The 19,190-nt window shown below is 37.2% G+C and overlaps 1 protein-coding gene across 1 annotated transcript in view; it reads right to left on the minus strand.

Moving 5' to 3' along the window:
* Nucleotides 1-19,190, minus strand: part of LOC123549639 (uncharacterized) — a 64,399-nt gene that overhangs the window by 36,734 nt on the left and 8,475 nt on the right. The window contains exons 2-8 of the mRNA XM_053546668.1: nt 15,883-17,746; nt 12,905-13,054; nt 10,744-10,845; nt 7,422-7,536; nt 5,086-5,225; nt 3,624-3,791; nt 2,638-2,685 (exon numbers count right to left, since the gene is read on the minus strand). Of these exons, the coding sequence (XP_053402643.1) occupies nt 2,638-2,685; nt 3,624-3,791; nt 5,086-5,225; nt 7,422-7,536; nt 10,744-10,845; nt 12,905-13,054; nt 15,883-17,709 (2,550 nt within the window). The 5' untranslated portion in view covers nt 17,710-17,746. The remainder of the gene's footprint in view (nt 1-2,637; nt 2,686-3,623; nt 3,792-5,085; nt 5,226-7,421; nt 7,537-10,743; nt 10,846-12,904; nt 13,055-15,882; nt 17,747-19,190) is intronic.

The raw sequence follows: 19,190 nt of genomic DNA on the forward strand, positions 1-19,190 counted from the left end.
TACAAATATGTGGATTTTTATACAATTAAAGGGCAATAACTCTTAATTTACAAATAAATCCAAATGAAATTGTGTGTACACAACCACATTATGGTGATCTAAATTCTGTTTAAGTTTCATGGTTCTAGGTCAAATATATCAAAAGTTATGATGCAGAAATTGCCATATTTATAGTACCCTATATAGTTAACACTAGAAACTTCTAAGGGCCATAACTCTGTGTTACTTGGGCAATCTGACTGAAACTTGACAGGCCGCAAGAACTCATTGTGGTGAACATGTATATGAAGTTTTAAATAAATATTCCCAACCATTTTCTAGATATGGCTCCGGACGCACGGACAGACGGACAACGCCAAAACTATATCCCTCCGACTTTTGTCGGGGGATAATTAAAGGGACATAACTCTCAATATCATGTGACAACAATGGAAAATATGGAAATTTTGACTAATAAAAGGATCAGCTATAGCGTTGATTACCGCATTTGTTTGTGATCTTGAAACCATTTTTTGTCAACATAACCTTTAATTAAACTGTCTGAAACTACTCAGAATATTAAAACTGTGATAATTTTTGAGACAAAAGGTATTCTTCAGAAACTGAATAATCTAACTTACTTTTGTAAAATTTGGACCTATTAAACAATGACTACTACCAATCTAGCAAACCAATCTAAGAACTGTTTTTAAATGTTACAGCGATACAATGTGTGAAAGTAAAAAGCAATTTAAAACAAGCAGGGGAAGCAAAGCTGGGTGTATTGTGTGCAGTGGTGACGATAGGATACTAAAGGGCAAAAAACTAAATGAAATTGTTTTTGTTTTTTTTGGGGGGGGAGGAGGGGAGGATTAATGGGTGGGATGAGGTTGTAATGTAGATTGCTGCAGGGTCAAGTATAAAGTCAATACCTTTAATGGTTATAAAGTTATGCTCTGGACATAAATTATGACGGATGGACAAATGGACAGATGAACAGATGCACGCACCATCACATAATATGTCTTGTTTTTCCAAGGCATATAAAAAGTTGTTACAGACCAAGTTTGATGAAGATCCATCAAGAGGTTCATGAAAAGAAATCATTTAAACTTTTTTATTCAAGCAGCCCCTAAAAGGGACCAAGTGCCTCCATTCGAACAAGCTTTGGAGAGGACCTTATAATGATACTACAGACCGTAGTTTAAAATTAATTTTATTTTTAGTTCTAGCAGCCCCTACAATGGGCCAAGTTCCATTATTTAGACACATTTTGGAGGGGCTTTAAAATGACACTACAGATCAAGTCTGATGAAGATCGAGCCAGTCTTTCATGAGAAGAAGTTGTTTCAAGGTATTTTTAGCTAAAGCGGCCACATAAAGGGGATGGGGAAGGTGCCTTTGAATAAAATTGGGAGAGGGCTTTATAATGATGCCATAGACCAAAGTTGATTAAGATCAATTACGTGGTACATGAACAGAAGTTGTTTATAGCTATTTTTATTTTCAACTTGCCCTCATTTGAACAAATTTTGAAGAGAAACTCATAAAATTCCTACAGAAAAGGTTTACCGTATTTTGGTGTGTATTGGTCGCGGTAATGTATAGTCCGCATCTAATTTTTGCTCTGGAAATGGTCGGAAAATTGAACTTCTAGCGTATTAGTTGCAGTTAAATTTCGGATTTTTCCCCCAGCAATATTTAATATTTACCGGCAAAAAAGTTATGGCGGCGGCCATATTGATGCCGCGGACTGAATTATTATCAGAACCTGATTGGTGGAAATCGGACAGTGTTGTTTTCGTTCCCAACCGTTTCGTACCAACAGTAGTATCGGTAACAGATTATATCAAAGAAAAGCGGCTTTTTGACACTAATTGGCAGCAGACGGTTTGCGTTTACATTCTGTTATCATGCAAGTTTAAGTGTGAATTGTTTGCACAGCAATTATAACACCTTTCCGTGTCATGTAATTAACCGCGTTCTTTTGATTCTGAGTAAAAAGATTAACAAAATATCTCTTTTTGGATTTTTTTCTTTTATTTAAAAATCAAAAGTAAAAAATTATCTTTCAAGTTTTTTAATACGCTAAGACTTAGTATAAACAATGTTTGGAATGGAGGACGGATCTGTCCAGAATTTATCCAACCCGGAGTACATGTCAATGGCGTCCAGTAAAATGAAAGTAGAAACAAACGTGATTCAGTCTGCAAAAACATCTTTGAATTAAAGTCATTCGTGATTTTAATAGTCTGTATGGGTTATTTACGATATATTTTATTGAAAGTAACCGCTATTGGTTGAAAAGCCGCCGATATTGATATTTTTTATCCATTTTGCTCGTTCGTAACAGATGCACGTAATTTTGCGAGCTACGGTCAGAAAATTGGCCCGAAAAAAAAAACTGGTGGCAATGTTCTGTCGTATAGGTCGCAGGAACTTTTTCAGGCAGCAGAATGGGTAGAAAAAGTGCGACCTATACACACTGAAATACGGTAATTAAGATCCATTAGGCAGTTCATGAGAAGAACTTGTTTAAAGGTTTTTCTATTTTCAGCTCTAGTGGCCTCTTGACCCCTAAAAGCAAACATCTCTACAATTTTGTTTTGATATTCAGTGATTCTAAAGTACAGAGACTACATGTCTTGAAATACTTACACTGCATCCATCATCATCTATTGCATAGAATGAACTTCTTAACACTTCCTGAAATTTAAAACCACACTAAATTTTCCTGCATTTATACTTCAAGGGAAGAAATTCTCAGAAAGCAAACTGTACATTTACAGCATCACTTAAGTACCTTTAGAATGTTAGTTTCCTCCTAAAAAGATACCTCAAGTTTATCACATACAAACTAAATACTTAAGAAGTTCGACTTGATTTTTGTTTTTGTTAGGTTTAACATTGCACTGACACAATCATAGGTCATATGGAGACTTTCCGGCTTTGATGGTGAGGAAGACCGCAGGTGCTCCTCAGCGCATTATTTCATCATTTGCAGGCACCTGGGTAGAGCAACCGACCTTCCATAAGCCAGCTGGATGGCTTCCTAACACAAGTGATGTGTGAACTTACATTCTGTGAGGGGCAAGTGGTTTGAAATCAGCGATCTTAACCCTTCGGCCACAGAGGCCCGAGTTCATTTTTGACTTATCTTGAATTTTCAAATAATTCCTAGAACATTAAAACAACTTTACAAAATAATTGCATGTTCTCAAACTTCTTCAAAGCTCAACACATTAAAACTGGAATATGGGTAATGGAGAAGATGTCTATACAAGTAATTACCTCAGTTTCTGCCTATAGATGGAGCCCTTATAGATGATGTAATGCTCTTCAGTATCTTATAAATTTGTTTGTTTTGGGTTTAATGCCGTTTTTCAACAGTATTTCAGTTAACCTAACCAGTGTTCCTGGATTCTGTACCAGTACAAACCTGTTCTCTGCAAGTAACTGCCACCTTCACCACATGAATCAGAGGTGGAGGACAAATGATTTCAGACAAAATGTCTTTTATCAAACCGATGTGGAGAACATGCGCCTCGAGGTTCGAACTCACGACCCCGCGATCCGTAGATCTGTGCTCTCCCATATTATAAATAAATATCATCTTATCTAACAACCAATCACATAAAGCATACCTTGCATTTACGACAAATCTTTCCCACAAACAACGGGTGTTCATTGCAAACTTCCCATGTAGTATCACATGCTAAACACCTCTCACCTTCATCACTGTCCCCATTGAAACCAATGTCCTGTGTTGTGCTACAGACTTCCTTTCTGCTGTTGCACACAGTATTACATGTCTGAATAAAACATATTTGTTTCCATATACATTTATCCTTCATTATTTTCCTGCAGACGGGGGAGAAGATGTAAATTCTATTAGTAAAATAAAACCATAAGCTGAAGAAAAAAAGCTTCCTCGAGTTTCAGGATTCCAGGTCAGGCCTTTAATGCATTTTTGACTTAGTAACAGGCCATAACTCTAGTCTTGCAGAGTAAAAAAAAAACAAAAAAGCTCAGATGCACAACATATCAGTCTGAAGGATATTCTTATATGCTGACATGACTCTAGGTCATATTCTTTTTTTTTAGGTATGTGCAACAAACCTTTAAGCCCTATATGCATACCGTTTACCAAGTCAAGGGCCACAACTCTGGCCTGCAATAGAACCTCAGTGCACAATTTCACAATAATGTTTCATGACTCTTTATCAAATACTTCGAGAAATACGGACTAAAAGTTTTAAGCCCTCTTATTCATATATTTGACTATAAGTCAAAGGCCATAACTCTGGCACGGATGAGTGAAATTCTAAACAAAACAGAAGGTGCACAGCCTCACATACTGAAATAATACTCCTGTTAGGTTAAATGTCTCCAGGTCAAATACTTTTTACAATGTGACAATGTTTAAGCCCTTTTTACATATCTTTTACCAAGTCAAAGACTGGCTAAGTGTAATCCCCATCAAAGATCATGTGCACAACTTCACATGGCAAATAATCCTACTGGTTTCATGACTCTTGATACTTTCTGGGATAAGTGTGACAAACACTTGTAGGCCCCTTATGTATATTTTTACAGTCAATGGACATTACTCTGTCTTCATGTGTGATATCCCAAACAAAACCTCTCGTTCGCAACTTCATATGCAGAATAACAATCCCATGAAGTTTCATGACTCTATGTCAAATACTTTTTAAGGAATGCACAACACAAATTTGGGTGGATGGCTGGCTGGCCAAAAGTCTGGCCATACTGATAGATGTACTGACAATTGGTAAATCTAAGTTTCTACTCACCTAACGTTGGGGGTCAGAGAAAGGAATGACTGAAGCACTTGAGCATTTTGGATAAAGCAAGTTAACTATATTCACTGCACATAGAGATGTAAACTTAAATTTCACAGTGCTACAGTTGTATTAAATAGTCAAATTTCCATCAAAAAGAGCATAAACTGGCAAGTAGAATATCATAAAATTTTTTATGTGATCTGATTACTGTACCGCCAAGAGACAATTTAGGAAAGACAAGCTGTTTCCTTCAACTGAGGAAGACACTGTAAAGTCACGAGAGAAAAACACAGTGACTTACCTGCTTTCCTTGTTCTGGCCCTACTGAAACTGGTTCCTGGCCTTCATTTGTATTGTCACTATTTGTTATTGATGTTTGATAGCAAGGAGACGGTGGTGTGAAACCCAAATTTTCGAAAACATAATCTGGTATTGCATCATCTGAAATAGAAAAATTATCTAAAATTAAATAATGCAACAAGACTAGAACATTATAAACTACTGTACTAATTGTAACCTAGAGTGTACTTTGATTACGGAAGAGTTGTAATGCTACTTTATAGTTACAGAAATCAAAATGCATGTGTTTAACAAAATTGTGTTACACATGTTCGACACTGCCTTTAGTTATTTTCAGACTAATGTTCACTTAAATTCTTCCCTGTCTTTTACACACAGGAGTACAACATACATCATAACAGCAATGGTCCAACAACCCAAGTATGACTAGAGATTAACCTAAAGTAGAACCTATCTATTAATAATAAAGTTTTTAAAACAATGTATCATGTGTTAAAGCATGTTTCTACTTTGAAGCAGAATGCCTAAAAACTTTCCTTGTAAGTATATTAAACAGCCTCAATAACAGTATCCCCTATCGCAGTCTTCACTGCCATTAAATCCCCTAACACAGCCAACTCACTTATATCAATAGGGAGAGTGCTGATCTGCTGATCGTAGTGTTGCGAGTTTGATCACCCATTGAAGCAATTTATGTTCTCCATGACAATTTGACAAAGACTTTGTGTCTTAAACCATTCTTTCTTCACCTCTGATTAATGTGAGGAAGTTGGAAATTACTTGGGGAGAACAGGTTAGTAAATTAAACTCTCAAGAGAGATTTTGGCCCTATGCATTGTGTTGAAATTTTACCGAGATAGCTACATAAATGAGCCACGCCATGAAAAAACCAACATAGTGCATTTGCAACCAGCATGGATCCAGACCAGCCTGCGCATCTGCGCAGGCTGGTCTGGATCCATGCTGGTCGCAAAAACACTATGTTGGTTTTCTAGGGCTGTCATTGATTGGGTCTTTTGCATATCGACGATACCGATATATCGGAAGACAAATATCGACGATACATCGATATATCGATTATTAAGTTAGATTAACAATCTCTTTGTTTATGGGCATGCTATATACCTTCTTGTTTTATTAATGTTGTCTTTTTTTTTTGCCTACTTTTTATATTACTGTTTGATTGTGTTGTATTTGTATCTATGAAATAAATAAAATAAATGAAAATTAATGAAATCTTTTATAGATCTTCATTGTGCCTTCACTCCTCTTTTGCATTTATCCTACTTTAGAACCTAGTAAACTATAATACCAGGCACTGGGGTTGGGTTTCAAACAGCTAAAATTCTGCATTTCTCTTCCACAGATATCTACTTATTTATCAAATTAATTAATTTATTTATTTACAATGTTTTTATTTATTTTTAGCCTGTTTCATACCCTGTCTTAATTTTTACCTTGCACAAGTTTACATTCGGATTAGGTACTGGCACCGCGTGTTTTGTTTTTTTGTTGTTGTTTGTTTTGTTTTCTTTTTTAACTTCTGCCCAAGTTTTCAATGGGCCTCAAATTTGTAGTGTTTGACTGTTTGTTGTACTGAAAGGCCTGTTTAAGCAACCCTCTGTGTTTCTACGAACCCAAACAAAGCTTTTCCTTCCGTCTTTTGACTGTTTTTCCACTATTTAAGCCGGCAACGACTTCCTCTTCGGCCATCTTTGATTGTTATTGTTACGGGCACTAGCTAAATTCTGTACCATTTACTGAGTGATCAGCTATACGCGAACAAGTAAAAAGCCGAGATTGACGTAGAAACAGTATATATACTCTATGTTTTTACATGCACAAACAATGAAGCGACCTTTCAAGACAGGACAACGTAACTTTTTGCAAATAGATTCTGAAGCTGAGCCCTTTTTTAAAAGTTTTTACTTCTACCCATATAGGTAGTGCCGGCTAGTGGGAAAAGACTGCTACAGTACAAGTTTAGACATGACCTTTTTTGACAACTTCCGTTACTTTCGGCACATTTTTGCAGGCAGAAAAAGTTGTTTTAGAGGGTCTGAGTGTTTATCTAGACAGTTGTTTTTCTCTCTGTAAAATATCGATTTTTAAAAATGGGAATCGATAATCGATCGACCAAAAAATATCGTTGATACATCGATATCGTTTCTATCGATGACAGCCCTATGGTTTTCTCATGGCGTGGCTCAAATGTGAATGTTAGAGAATAAAAAAAAATCAGTACAGCGGTATAAGCGAGGACAGGTGACAAACATCCAACTATCCTACATGCTCACCTTCTGGTGAGCAGTGAGTGCTTAGCTTGTTTACATGTACCTGACTTAGGTTGAAATAGCTGCCTGTCTTTATATAAGAAACCATCATCAGCTTGCACCCAACCATCTATCCCACCATACTTGGTCACATCTACCTCTGCTCTGCATGCACAAATCTGTCAGATATATACAACAAACACACATAATAATTAACAAAAAATTTCAGTGCACAACATAAAAGGATCAAAACTAGATTTGCATCAAAAACAGGAGTGTCACAGTCACCATGTTCACTTGTTACAGGGCCTATGATTCTACCTGGTAATTCTAAAAGAATCCTACCACTTCAGTTTTGCTTATTTCAAATCCAACAGATGATGCAGACTGATTTAGCAGTAAAAAAAAAAGGTATCATAAATATACAGGAGAAACAAACTAATTTACATAAATGTATGTTAACAGGAAATATATTGAAAAACAAAAAATATTTTCTCTATATACCTGCCCATGGGTCCTGGGAAGGGAAACAAAAATGTTTTCAAGGCTGACCTTGTCTAACTTCACTTATATTTTAATAATGAAACATCTTCCATATAAGTATTCTGAAGTTCAAGAAGCAGAGCAGTCAGTCTTTACAATTTTTATAAACTCTAGAGTCATAACTGTGGAGATACTAAACTGAACTAGAGTTGTCACAAGAGCGACGAATTATACCCCCACAATATGGCCTTGTCACAGAACTAAGCCAATGTCAAAGCCGAACTTGCTTGACTTTTGACCTACTGACCACAAAATCAACAGAGGTCATCTGCTAGTCATGATCAACCTCCCTATGAAGTTTCATGATCCTCCGCCCAAGCGTTCTCAAATTATTGTCCGTAAAAGGTTTAAATGACCTTTGACCTTTGGAACTCAAAATCAATACAGGTCATCTGCTTGACATGACCAACCTCCAGATTAAGTTTCCTGATCCTAGTCTCAAGCATTCTCAAGTTATTGTCCGAAAACTGTTTAAATGTTCCGGGTCACTGTAATCTTGACCTGTGACCTACTGACCTCAAAATCACTAGGGGTCATCTGCTAGTCATAACCAACCTTCCTATCAATTTTCATGATCCTAGGCCCAAGCATTCTTAAGTTATCATCCGGAAACCGTTTAAATGTTCCAAGTCACTGTGACCTTGACCTTTGACCTACTGACCTCAAAGTAAAAGCTGACCTGCATTTCATGATGTTACACCTGTGTACCAAAATTTATGATCCTAGGCCCAAGCGTTCTCAAGTTATCATCTGGAAACCGTTTAACTGTTCAGGGTCACTGTGACCTTGATCTTTGACCTACAAACCCCAAATTCGAACTTGACCTGTATTTTCTGATGTTACACCTGTGTAACAAAAATTATTTCAATTGGTCAATCCTTTCCTGAGTTATCATCCGGAAACCATGTAAAACAAACGGATCGATCTACCGACCGACCGCCAAGCTCACACCTATATACCCCCCACAAACTTCGTTTTGTGGGGGTATAAAAAACTGACATATATTTACAAATATACACATTCTATCATCAGTTCAGATTTGTTTCAGCCGGTTTGCACACATTATTCTTAAGCTCATCAAATTTCTGAGAAACTTCACTGCAAGGTTGCACATTTTATACAAACAAGAGGACCATGATGGTCCTGAATCGCTCACCTCTTCCCACATGACCCAATTTTAAGTATGACGTCGTTTTTTCTATTATTTGACATAGTGACCTAGTTTTTGAGCTCATGTGACCCAGTTTTGAACTTGACCTAGATATTATCAAGATAAAAATTCTGACCAATTTTCATGAAGATCCATTGAAAAATATGGTCTCTAGAGAGGTCACAAGGTTTTTCTAATATTTGACCTATTGACCTAGTTTTCGAAGGTACGTGACCCTGTTTTGAACTTTACCTAGATATCATCAAGGTGAAAATTCAGATCAAATTTAATGAAGATCCATTGAAAAATATGGCCTCTAGAGAGGTCAAAAGATTTTAATAATTTTAGACCTACTGACCTAGTTTTTGACCGCAGTTGACCCAGTTTAAAATTTGACCTAGACATCATCAAGATGAACATTCAGACCAACTTTCATACAGATCCCATGAAAAGTATGGCCTCTAGAGAGGTCACAAGGTTTTTTTTATTATTTGACCTACTGACCTAGTTTTATAAGGCAGGTGACTCAGTTTCAAACTTGACCTAGATATCATTAAAGTGAACATTCTGACCAATTTCTATGCAGATCCATTCACAAAAATGGCCTCTAGAGAGGTCACAAGGTTTTTCTATTTTTAGACCTACTGACCTAGTTTTTGACCGCACATGACCCTGTTTCAAACTTGACCTAGATATCATCAAGATGAACATTCAGACCAATTTATACAGATCCCATGAAAAATATGGCCTTTAGAGAGGTCACAAGGTTTTTCTATTATTTGACCTACTGACCTAGTTTTTGAAGGCACGTGACCCATTTTCGAACTTGATCTAGATATCATCAAGATGAACATTCAGACCAACTTTCATACAGATCCCATGAAAATTATGGCCTCTAGAGAGGTCACAAGGTTTTTCTATTATTTGACCTACTGACCTAGTTTTTGAAGGCACGGGACCCAGTTTCGAACTTGACCTAGATATCATCAAGATGGACATTCTGACCAATTTTCATGAAGATCTCATGAAATATATGGCCTCTAGAGAGGTCACAAGGTTTTTCTATTTTTAGACCTACTGACCTAGTTTTTGATCGCACCTGACCCAGTTTCAAACTTGACCTAGATATCATCAAGGTGAACATTCTGACCAATCTTTATGGAGATCCATTCACAAGTATGACCTCGCCAGGTCACAAGGTTTTTCTATTTTTAAACCTATTGACCTAGTTTTTGACTGCACATGACCTTGTTTCAAACTCGACCTAGATATCATCAAGATGAACATTCAGGCCAATTTTCATACAGATCCCATGAAAAATATGGCCTTTAGAAAGGTCACAAGGTTTTTCTATTACCTGACCTACTGACCTAGTTTTTGATGGCACGTGACCCACTTTCGAACTTGACCTAGATATCATCAAGATGAACATTCAGACCAACTTTCATACTGATCACATGAAAATTATGGCCTCTAGAGAGGTCACAAGGTTTTTCTATGAGTGGTCACAAGCAAAAGTTTATGGACGAACGGACGCACGCACGGACGACGGACACCGCGCGATCATAAATCATAAAAGCTCACCTTGTCACTTTGTGACAGGTGAGCTAATAAGTTTATATCCAATATATGAGGTACTAATTATATCAATATCAGGTGCCCTTTCACAACATTGTAAAGGAACAGTTCCTACCTGTAAAGCCAAGGATATCCCTTTCTTCATTTTTTTATTGTTAGTCTGTCTGCATCTTGACAAAAACTTCTTGTAAAATGGATCCACATGACACTCTTTTACCTGTAATCAATATATTCGAACTTAAATTAACATCTGAGAGAAAACACTATCATGGTAATATTAACCTTTAGCCTGCTGACAGCAAGTGTTTCTGCCTTTACGACCAGTGCAGACCTTGAAGAACAGCCTGCACATCCCTGCAGTCTGATCATGGTCTGCACTGTTCGCTATTCAGTCAGTTCAGTAAACACACCTTTGAATGGTAAGTGGTACTGCCTAAATTGAATGATGGACCAGTCTATTTTAGAAATTTAGCAGGGTAAGGGTTAACAAGGTTTGATCCAAATACTTCTAGGTTAAGCCAGTCTGAAGTAGAGAATTTTTGCTATTTCTGTAAAGATCACAAGTGGCATGCATATTTTACAACATTTCATTTACACTAAGATTGCTGTGGCATTCTACACTCCCAAAGGATATTCTTATAAACAAGAGCTTCGCAAAGTGAGGTGATATATAAAACAATAGGGGTCATTAAGATTAGTGACCTCAAGCAATCATTCAATCACATTTTTACCACTGTTGTTCTATGTGTTCTCCTGTTATCACTGTGATACTGACCACAAAGTAACAAAGCCATTTATGCAGCCAAAACACTGTAACCCTAAGCATTCTTTAGTTATTTATTAGTTTACCTTTCCAGTCTCAAGGTCACTGTGACCTATTGGGCCCCCAAAGTAACAGTGTGTGTGTGTTCGGGTTTAACGTCTTTTTCAACAATTTTTCAGTCATACCGTATAAACAACGGTGTCTACTTGTAGCAGTGAGCACAATGCCCAACTTTATAGTGCTGCCTCACTGGAATATCACGCCGTAGACATGTGACATGATACCCCACCCAGTCACATTATACTGACACTGGGCTGACCAGTCCTAGCACTACCCTCTTAATGCTGAGCGCCAAACGAGGAAGCTACTAGTACCATTTTTTACGTCTTTGGTATGACGCGGCCGGGGATCTAACCCACGACCTCCCTCACCCCCAAAGTAACAGAGGTCATCTATTAGCCAGTCAGCTTTAACAACTGTAGGTCAAAGCCTTACTTTGTTAATGACCAGAAATCAAATTGTCTACTGACACAACAAACATATCATCAACATTAGCAAAATAACATACATTGGAACCTCCTTAATCCGAACCCCTCTAATCCGGAAACCTCTCTAAACTGAACAAATTGTTTGGTCCCTAAAATTTGTATTCTTTCTCTGTTGCAAAAGTACCCTTGTAATACAAACCCTCTCTATTCCAAAAACCTAACAAACTTCTGAGATTTCTGTATCAAATTACTTTAAAATTTACCCTTCTTACCCGAACCTTTGTCATAATTATCAATGATTCTGATCTTAATCTTGCACATTTTTGATACCTTTGAGTCTGTTTACAGTTTTAATCATTGCTCTTAAAGAAGTTGTCAACAAACAAAAGGCTCCCTAAAACTGGTAATCACAAGTCATGTCAAATGTTTGCTTGCAGATGCATGCAGTTACCACATGCGTGAAATATGCGAGTAGTTTATTTGAACAGAAATTCATAAGAATATATTTGTGATAAGTACTGCGAATACAATAGATACTTATAAATTTATTTGTCTTGTACTTTCCACACATCTCTTTGTGCAATTTGATCATTTAAAGCAGGTATTTGATTCTCTGTAAGTGGTACTTAACCAGATCATTAGAATAACCAAACATGTAAAATATTCTCTTTTTAGCTACCTTCAGTGAATTTAAAAATAACGAAATCAATATTTATGATTGATATTGAAAAGTTAAATTAAAATTAAAATTGACATAGCACTAAACAGATCTATATGGAGCTTATACATTAATTATGTTTATTAATCCTGTCACAAGTAGCTGAATATACACATCATGTATAACAAACAGCATAAATTTTCAGTCTAGAATAGAAACCTTTCTAATCCGAAACTTACCCCTCTAATCCAAACTTTTTTTCTGGTCCAATCATGTTCGGATTAGACAGGTTCCACAGTATATATGTAGAGTAAAACTGAATTTAATAAAGAAAAAACACAAGAATTATTTGTATCACTTTACAAACCTGAGAGTATTGTTCATCAGAAAACCAGTACAGCCAAACAAATCCATCTTTGTTTGATTTCCGAACCAATTTCTCTTCCAACACCAGAGCTGGCCACCAGACATTCTTACTAAACCTTCCCCATACAACACTACCAACCAGTAAATGGCTCTGAAAATTACAATTAACATCACTGATAAAAAAAATCACTAAGATTTCTACTTAAAATAATACTCAACAGTGATACTAAAAGATCTTGAAACTAAAACTTAACATAAGGTTCAGTGTCTGTATTAGATTCTAGATCATAAAGAATTATTATGTTAGAAAATCAAAAGGATGCCTAATTTAATGCAGTACATATTCTTTGTGACCCGCCCGCTTAGCTCAGTAGGTAGAGCGTTGGTCTACGGATCACGGGGTCGTGAGTTCGATCCTGGGGCTGGGCGTATGTTCTCCGTGACTATTTGATAAATGACATTGAGTCTGAAATCATCAGTCCTCCACCTCTGGTTCATGTGGGGAAGTTGGCAGTTACTTGTGGAGAACAGCTTTGTACTGGTACAGAATCCAGGAACACTGGTTAGGCTAACTGCCCGCCGTTACATTCCTGAAATACTGTTGAAAAACGGCGTTAAACCCAAAACAAACAAACAAACATATTCTTTGCAACATGGCATGCCTCCAGATTAATGATATTTTCTTCAATATTTAATAATAGTTTTGTAAGTAACTGAAAAGGTGACCGAGGGAGTTCAATGCAATATTTGTTTATAAACAAGAGCTCGTAGAACACAAAATGCCACACTTGATGCATTTAGTAACTGCACAAGGAACAGAAATGATTTAGTCACTGTACACAATAGTTCTACTGTTCTGGGTCAATGTGACCTTGACCTTTGACCTATTGACCTCAAAATCAATAGGGGTCATCTGCTGGTCATGATTAACCTCCCTATCAACTTTAACGATCCTAGGCTCAAGCATTCTCAAGTTATCGTCCGGAAATAGTTTAACTGTTCTGGGTCAATGTGACCTTGACCTCTGGTCTCAAAATCATAAGGGATCATCTGCTGGTCATGACCAACCTCCCTATCAACTTTCATGAACCTAGAGTTCTCAAGTTATCATCAAAACACGGTTTAACTGTTTCGGGTCAATGTGACCTTGACCTTTGACCTACTGACCTCAAAATCATTAGGGATCATCTGCTGGTCATGATCAACCTCCCTATTAACTTTCATGATCCTAGGCCCAAGCATTCTCGAGTTATCATCCGGAAATCATTTAACTGTTCCGGGTCACTGTGACCTTGACCTTTGACCTACTGACCTCAAAATCAATAAGGGTCATCCGCTGCTCATGACTAACCTCCCTATCAACTTTCATGATCCTAGGCCCAAGCATTCTTGAGTTATCATCCGGAAACGGTTTAACTGTTCTGGGTCACTGTGCCCTTGAACTTTGACCTACTGATCTCAAAATCAACAGGGGTCATCTGCTGGTCATGACCAACCTCCCTTTCAACTTTCATGACCCTAGGCCCAAGCATTCTTGAGTTATCATCCGGAAACCTTTTAACTGTTCCGGGTCACTGTGACCTTGACCTTTGACCACCTGAACTCAAAATCAATAGGGGTCATCTGTTGGTTATGACCAACCTCCCTATCAACTTTCATGATCCTAGGCCCAAGTGTTCTTGAGTTATCATCCGGAAACAGATTGATCTACATACCGACCGACCGACAGACATAGATCTGCAAAACAATATACCCCTCCTTCTAAGAAGGGGGGCATAAAAAAAATACACAATGTGTGTGTAGTGTGTAAAATATAGAAATCACACAGGATTTAGAGTGATACTGTAAACGCACATATTTTCATGGGGTCAAAATTTCACTAATTTGAAATTTTGAGTATGTTCACGAAATTGTAAAAATGGTATCCTGCTTGAATTAGAATTATACTAATGGTGAATATTTATGAGAGGATTATTTTTCGCAAGACGTAGGGCCTCGCTTATATAGAGAAAATTAAACCCTTGCGGAAATTTCTGCTTTTACAGTATAGGATTAAATGAGCTGCAATTTGTAGTATGCTAAAAATATCTTGACTTGCGTAATACGGATTTACAATTCTGAAACTTCTGCCTGTTTCAAAAATTACCATGTACTGACATAAATCTAGGAGGAAGTCCATCTCCTAGCAGTGCTCAGTTAACCAAATGTGTTCCTGGATTTCTGACCAGAACTATCTAGTATGAAGCAATGCTCGGTCAGTTAACCAAATATGTTCCCGGATTTCTCACCAGTACTATCTAGTATGAAGCAGGGCTCAGTCTGAGTTAACCAAATGTTCCTGGATTTCTGACCAGTACTATCTAGTATGAAGCAGGGCTCAGTCTGAGTTAACCAAATGTTCCTGGATTTCTGACCAGTACTATCTAGTATGAAGCAATGCTCAGTCTGAGTTAACCAAATGTTCCTGGATTTCTCACCAGTACTATCTAGTATGAAGCAGCGCTCAGTCTGAGTTAACCAAATGTTCCTGGATTTCTGACCAGTACTATCTAGTATGAAGCAGTGCTCAGTCTGAGTTAACCAAATGTTCCTGGATTTCTGACCAGTGCTATCAAGTATGAAGCAGGGCTCAGTCTGAGTTAACCAAATGTTCCTGGATTTCTGACCAGTACTATCAAGTATGAAGCAGGGCTCAGTTTGAGTTAACCAAATGTTCCTGGATTACTGACCAGAACTATCTAGTATGAAGCAGTGCTCAGTCTGAGTTAACCAAATGTTCCTGGATTTCTGACCAGTACTTACATGTTAACAGCATTTCCACTTGAGGTTACAACATACAACACTGCCTTAAAATTAGATGCAAGTTATCTTTAGTGGGTTATATTTACACTTATTACAGCCCATCCTGATACTAGCTACATGTATACGGATTTTAAAGAACAAAAATAAAGTTTGGAAGACGTAACGAATATACTGAACCTTTTCATCCACCAACCCTACAGAACTAACTTCCGCTACAGATGAAGCTTGTAATGGCATGATTTCAGTTGGAGATGCATCCGTTGTACTAGGATTCTTACTGGTACTTTCTGATCCTCCAGTGTGTTCTCCTGTGCATTTACCACTTTCACTTCTAGTTACTTGTATCTGTTCAATAATATCGCGTTCTAATAAACTTTCACTAGGCCCAACACTATACATGTCATTTATATCTTCTACATAACTAGCTTCATCTTCCACAGCAATATTAAGTTTATCTCTCAAAGTTTCCATTCTTGAACCACATAGGCCCTCTCCACTATCAGTTTTCTGATTCACTTCAACTTTGTTACTCTGAAACCTGAGGTTTTTTAAACTGTCATTAGATGTACTATATTTTGCTTCTTTGTTTCCATTGCCCTGGCCTGTTAAATCATCAAAAGAAGCTTTTAGCTGATCTACATGATTTTGGACGATCTGGTCTGCATCTGATTCATTGTAACAATTTGCTGAGGTATCCATGCATGTAAGCTTTTCTACAAATTGTGCTTTGTTTCTAGTTATTTCCAAAGAAGCTCTTTTTTCATTTACAGCTGTCTGAACTACATCAAAAGCCTTTTCTTTGACAATTTGGAAGTTGTAAACATCTATATAATCAGTAATGTCAAAATCTATCTCTGGTATAGGGACAGGACAAGTCATGTAAAAATTAAATAATTTATTTGAGCTATTATCAGTATCAATTACCCTATCTACTATAACAGGATCATGTTTTTCAACTGTTTGGTAATCTTTCATTGGGGTAACATCAACCTTCTGAACACTACCTGCTGTCTTCTTCACTCTGAAAAAGTTATCAATCTTTTTGTTACCATCCTCAACTTCCTTTTCCACAATATCAACAGTTTTTAAGTTCAAGCAAGATATACTTCTATCTGTTAATTCTTCTGAAACAGCACATGCAGCTTCAATATGATCATTCCTTCCATAAATAGGTTTTTCTATATTCCTCAAAGTTTGAACAGTTTCAGTGGTGTTGCATGCTGCAGTCTTTTCTGTTTCAGTATTCACAGAATCTCCAATATGCCCTGTGTACCTGCAACTCTGACACTTGTCCTCCAGAGAATACAGTTTTTGATTTCCAGCATCACTGCACATCTGCTTATCTGTTTGTATATTGTCTTGTTTACTGTCATTATTCACATTAGAATCTAACTTCCTTACTTTTGATTTTCCTTTAAAGTTCCAATCTTTATCTTCATCTTCTTTCCCTGAACCATGAGAACACATTATTTTTTCACTTCTTTCTTTTTGTCTTCTTTTTACATCCCCCTTCATATTAAATTCACCACTAGTTTGTCTGCCCAATGTCCCTCTTTTCTCCCTCTCATCCCTCTTCTTTATACCCGATTCATGTCTTTCCCTGTCATATTTTGCTATATTATTTCTACCTTGCTGATTTGTGTTATCATCACTCAGATCTTTTCCAACCTCTTTGTTACCATCTTCACCACCTGAGATTTTCGTTGCTGTATAATCAACTTTGGCTCTCTTCCTAAGATTATGCCAATGTCCAAAGCCATTAACACTCAAAAAAGGTTCAACAATTTCATAACAGTCTTGACGGTCAGCTGAATTCAGAGAATAATCATGTGCATTTCTATCAAGCTCACTTGTTAATTTTACAACTGGTGAGACTTCTCCTGTGAGTAGACTTTTCCTTTTCCCTGTTGTGAATTTTGAGGCAGGAATCTTCTTCATGTAATCCAGTATCTTTGTCTGCCTTAACGGCTCTACCGCTTTTGTTTTAGTCGCACTTGTGCACATACTCTGTTCTAAGACAATGTACCAGAATGGATTCTGTCTGAAAATATATCTTTCTATATTAAGTCCAACAAATCAATTCAATGAATTTACATCCCCAAATGAATAGAATGTTCTGTGAATAAGAAGTATATATTTATCTATCAATGGGTTACTTTGTGGGAAATTATGAATTTTTAATCATTACGTATATAGTAACTCTGCAGTTACTAGAGATCCTGACAAACTTGCGCATGCTCCACCACCCTATAGTGATCCATAATCCATATTTGTATCTTTTTTTCACAAGCTCAATGGGGACAATACAAAATGTGAGCAAAGGTCATGAGCTAATGAGTAATTATGTGAGGTTTGGTGATTCTTGCTAAAATACTTTCTGGATTTTAAGCACTTTCAATTTCAGTCCAACTGACAAACATTCATGTGGGGTTAGACAACACGAGTCTAAATCCCTCCATCTTTGGCAGGTTGTTATTATTAATATTAAACAAATTACTCAATATATACTTTATTTCTTCTCTTCTGAATGATCTAACAGAACTAGAAGATGCTTTTGTAAAAAAGCGCATGTCTCCCCCAATGCGTAGTTGTACAGGTAAGAAGTCAATAGGGGACAGGAGTGAAAGTCAAAGAGACAATTTGATGGTTGGCTGCAATAGGGAACAACTACTTGGCATGTCCAGTCATCCCACTAAGTTTAAACATTCTAGGCCTGTGGTTCTCAAGTTACAGTTCAGGCTCCTGTGACCTTGACTTTTGACCAAGTGACCCCAAAATCAATAGAGGTCATCTACTCTGCATGTCCAATCATCCTATTAAGTTTCAACGTTCTGGATCAAGTGGTTCTCAAGTTATTGATTGGAAAGAGTTTTCTATGTTCAGCCCCCTGTGACCTTGACCTTTGATAAAATGACCCCCAAAACAACAGGGGCCATGCATCTACTCTGTAAGTCCTATCACTCTATGAAGTTTGAAGGTTCTAGTTCAAATGGTTCGCAAGTTATTGACCAGAAATGGGTTTCCATTTTCTGTCCGCTGTAACCTTGACCTTTAATAGACTGACCCCAAAATCAATAGAGGTCATCTACTCTGTCTGTCCAATCATCCTACAAAATTTCAACATTCTGGGTCAAGCAGTTCTCAAGTTCCTGTCTGGAAATGATTTTACATGACCATGCAGGCCCCTGTGATCTTGACCTTTAATAGAGTGATCCAAAAATCAATAGGGGTCATCTACTCTGCATGTTCAATCATCCTATGAAGTTTCAACATTCTGGGTCAAGTGGTTCTCAAGTTATAGATCGGAAATGGTTTCCATGTTTAGGCCTCTGTAACCTTGATCTTTAACAGAGTGACCCCCAAAATCGATAGGGGTCATCTACTCTGCATGACCAATCATCCTATGAAGTTTCAACATTCTGGGTAAAGTGGTTCTCAAGTTAGTGACCTGAAATGGTTTTCCATGTTCAGGCCCCTGTAACGTT

This window comes from Mercenaria mercenaria, chromosome 6 (assembly GCF_021730395.1).
Source record: "Mercenaria mercenaria strain notata chromosome 6, MADL_Memer_1, whole genome shotgun sequence".
NCBI lineage: Eukaryota > Metazoa > Mollusca > Bivalvia > Venerida > Veneridae > Mercenaria > Mercenaria mercenaria.